Source organism: Pavona decussata, unplaced genomic scaffold (genome assembly GCF_977016875.1).
Source record: "Pavona decussata unplaced genomic scaffold, jaPavDecu1.1 SCAFFOLD_61, whole genome shotgun sequence".
In the NCBI taxonomy this organism is placed as follows: Eukaryota; Metazoa; Cnidaria; class Anthozoa; order Scleractinia; family Agariciidae; genus Pavona; species Pavona decussata.
Window position 1 is genome coordinate 1,057,501 of NW_028145482.1, and position 2,500 is coordinate 1,060,000.

The 2,500-nt window shown below is 38.9% G+C and overlaps 1 protein-coding gene and 1 long non-coding RNA gene across 7 annotated transcripts in view; one reads left to right on the top strand and one right to left on the bottom strand.

The window, feature by feature from the left end:
• The window catches only part of LOC146478979 (uncharacterized), an 18,446-nt gene that overhangs the window by 3,368 nt on the left and 12,578 nt on the right, over positions 1-2,500 (top strand). The window lies entirely within an intron of this gene.
• Positions 436-2,500, bottom strand: part of LOC146478980 (TNF receptor-associated factor 3-like) — a 35,187-nt gene continuing 33,122 nt past the window's right edge. For all 6 annotated transcript variants that reach the window (XM_085111207.1, XM_085111211.1, XM_085111210.1 and 3 more), the window contains one exon: positions 436-2,500. This exon is cut by the window's right edge and continues 140 nt beyond it. In XM_085111207.1, the coding sequence (XP_084967333.1) occupies positions 1,609-2,500 (892 nt within the window). In that variant the 3' untranslated portion in view covers positions 436-1,608.

Here is a 2,500-nt window from a genome sequence, read left to right on the forward strand (position 1 = left end):
TTTCTTTTTGGATTTCCATAGCCCTTGCTAAGATCTGCTTTCTCTGCATAGTCATAAGTCACACAAAAGTACTTCTTTATTAGTAGGCACCGTCCTTAACGAATCACTCAAATGTCATCTTTCCGAGCATGCCTGTGTCACTCAGCGTTACTCTCATTGTTTTTTGTTGGTTATGCATGATCTTGATGGAACCCACGCAACAACAGATGCATCCTTGCTACATCCTCATGTTCGGTCCAAGAGACAATGGAAATATCCACCAAGGTTCATTTTCACAATACATAACGTTTCCTGATAGCGCATGCAAGGTGCATGAACTTAATGAAGTCAGAGAGATCACCTTGTCACGTGACGACATTCTACACACCTTGGACAGCGAAGGAGTCAATGCACACAGGCATAAACTATAGACTATTAGCGGTTATAGCAAGTGAGTTTTTTTATTTTATTTTATTTATTTATTTTATTGGTTTTGTTGTTGAAATTCTCCAGTTGAGCTTATTATATATTTTTCTACAAACAATAAAAGTAGGTTTTTTCTTTCGGTGTCAGAAGTTTTCAGAAATTCAATAACTCTATACTAAGTCATGGTAAATTAATTATCTTCATTAAATTAAGAGGGAAACCGGAGAACCCGGAGAAAAACCCCCTCTAGCCGTGAATATAATAAATACAGTATACGTGTACTGGATCTGGTTAAACAAAAACCAAAACAAATCAGTTCTCATACATGAAGATCTTCTTCTATATGCGGATTTGCATGTTGTTCGTCCACCAAATCTCTCTAAAACGCCATAAAATAATAAAATATATTTCAAAACTGATATCCAAGCTTGGGGTAAAAGTCTCATCTGAATATTCTAACACATACTGAATAAACCGAGTCAGATGAAACTCAGTTAAGAACATCATACCAGTGTATTTCGGTTTGTCTACAATTTTCAGCCGCGCAAACTAAGCCACTGGTAATATAATCCTAACAAGTTACAAGCCCTTTTAAATAAGAGCATATTTAGCAAATATAATCCTAAATATTATTTCTAAGATAATTGACTGAAACTTCGCCTAAATTTTCGTAGAAATTTTTTTCGACAGGTACTTATTGACCCTAGACAGTAAATAAATATGATTACTGTACCAACGTATCCTTTAAGGTCATCTCGGGCCATTTTAAGCGGGTAAAATATAAGCTACTGATAATACACCCGCAATAAATTAAAAGCTCTTTTTAAGAGCTTATTTAGTATAAAAAAAAAGTTCTAAAAAAACATGTTCCAGTTTTCTAATCCTCATTTTCCTTTGCAGTCAAATATACCTCAATGATAAATTGGAAATTGTTCATATCAGTTGGTTTTCTCAATCGTAATAGCCTTTATTAATAATGTTTAAAAATAACATCCCTTCGGATAAATTCAAACTGGCTTGGCCTCGTGCATGAAAACATTCCGCATTAAAAATAGCGCTTTTGATGCCATCCCTCTTAGTGAGCTACTTTTTTTACGAAAGCAGTAATTAACCAATCAGTATATAAACTGAGGAACTTTCAGGGTCCTCAACTACAAGTAATCAGTCTCCTTAAGCTTGCTCACCATCAGTGGTCGAAATGTTTCACAAATCCATGGTATCGACTATAACTTTAAGGAACATGACATCGTCCCGGACATACGCGTGGTTGTTTAGCTCAGATAGAGAGCAGAAGGTGGGACACCCACTAGCAATGTTTGTCTCTCTCCTCGGTCTCTGGAAGGATGAGCTGCTTGGATCAGGTCTGAAGGCGTCAATCACGTGTTCCTCGTTGTTTTGATCCAGCAACATGAAGGTGACCTTCTGTCGGAATGGCCAGCGGAGCAATGCATCATACTCACCGCGCATGACAACAAAGAACACTGATATGTGTGTTCCTTTGCCCATGCCATCGCCATTCAGATAGATACGCGCGCACATCTTGTATCCATAACGACCGGTGTAAAAGTATTGACTGTAAAAGGATACCTCTTTTCCAGATATTGCATCTTGTCGTCTTCGCGCGAAGTCGGAAATTTTCCATATCAACGTTCCATCGTGGCTGGAGACTTGCTGCTGTCTTGCAAATTCATCCAGATCGCTCATCATCACATTGCGCAGTGCCAGTGAGTGGCTCATGGACTCAAACTGCCGTTGTAGACGGTTGATTGTTCCATTCGAAGCCTCCTGTCCTCTTGCTAAATTGGAAACCTGGCGTTGAAGCTCTTCATTAAATCTGTTCCCCTCAGTGAACAAAAGTTCCAGATCGGCTATTTTCGCCTCTTCGTTGTTCATCCTCCGGGAGAGCTCTTTAGTGAACACTGAATCCTGAGCAGATGCTGAGCTCAGGAGAGAATCGTGCTGCCTGGCACCCTCCAATTGTTGTATTCGCTCTTCTTGTTGTATCACCTTTGATTTCAGATCTCCATTCTCTTTTAATACATTTTCCATTTGTTCAGTAAAATGTTTTAGTTCTCGTTGTGACGGCAGGCTCAAC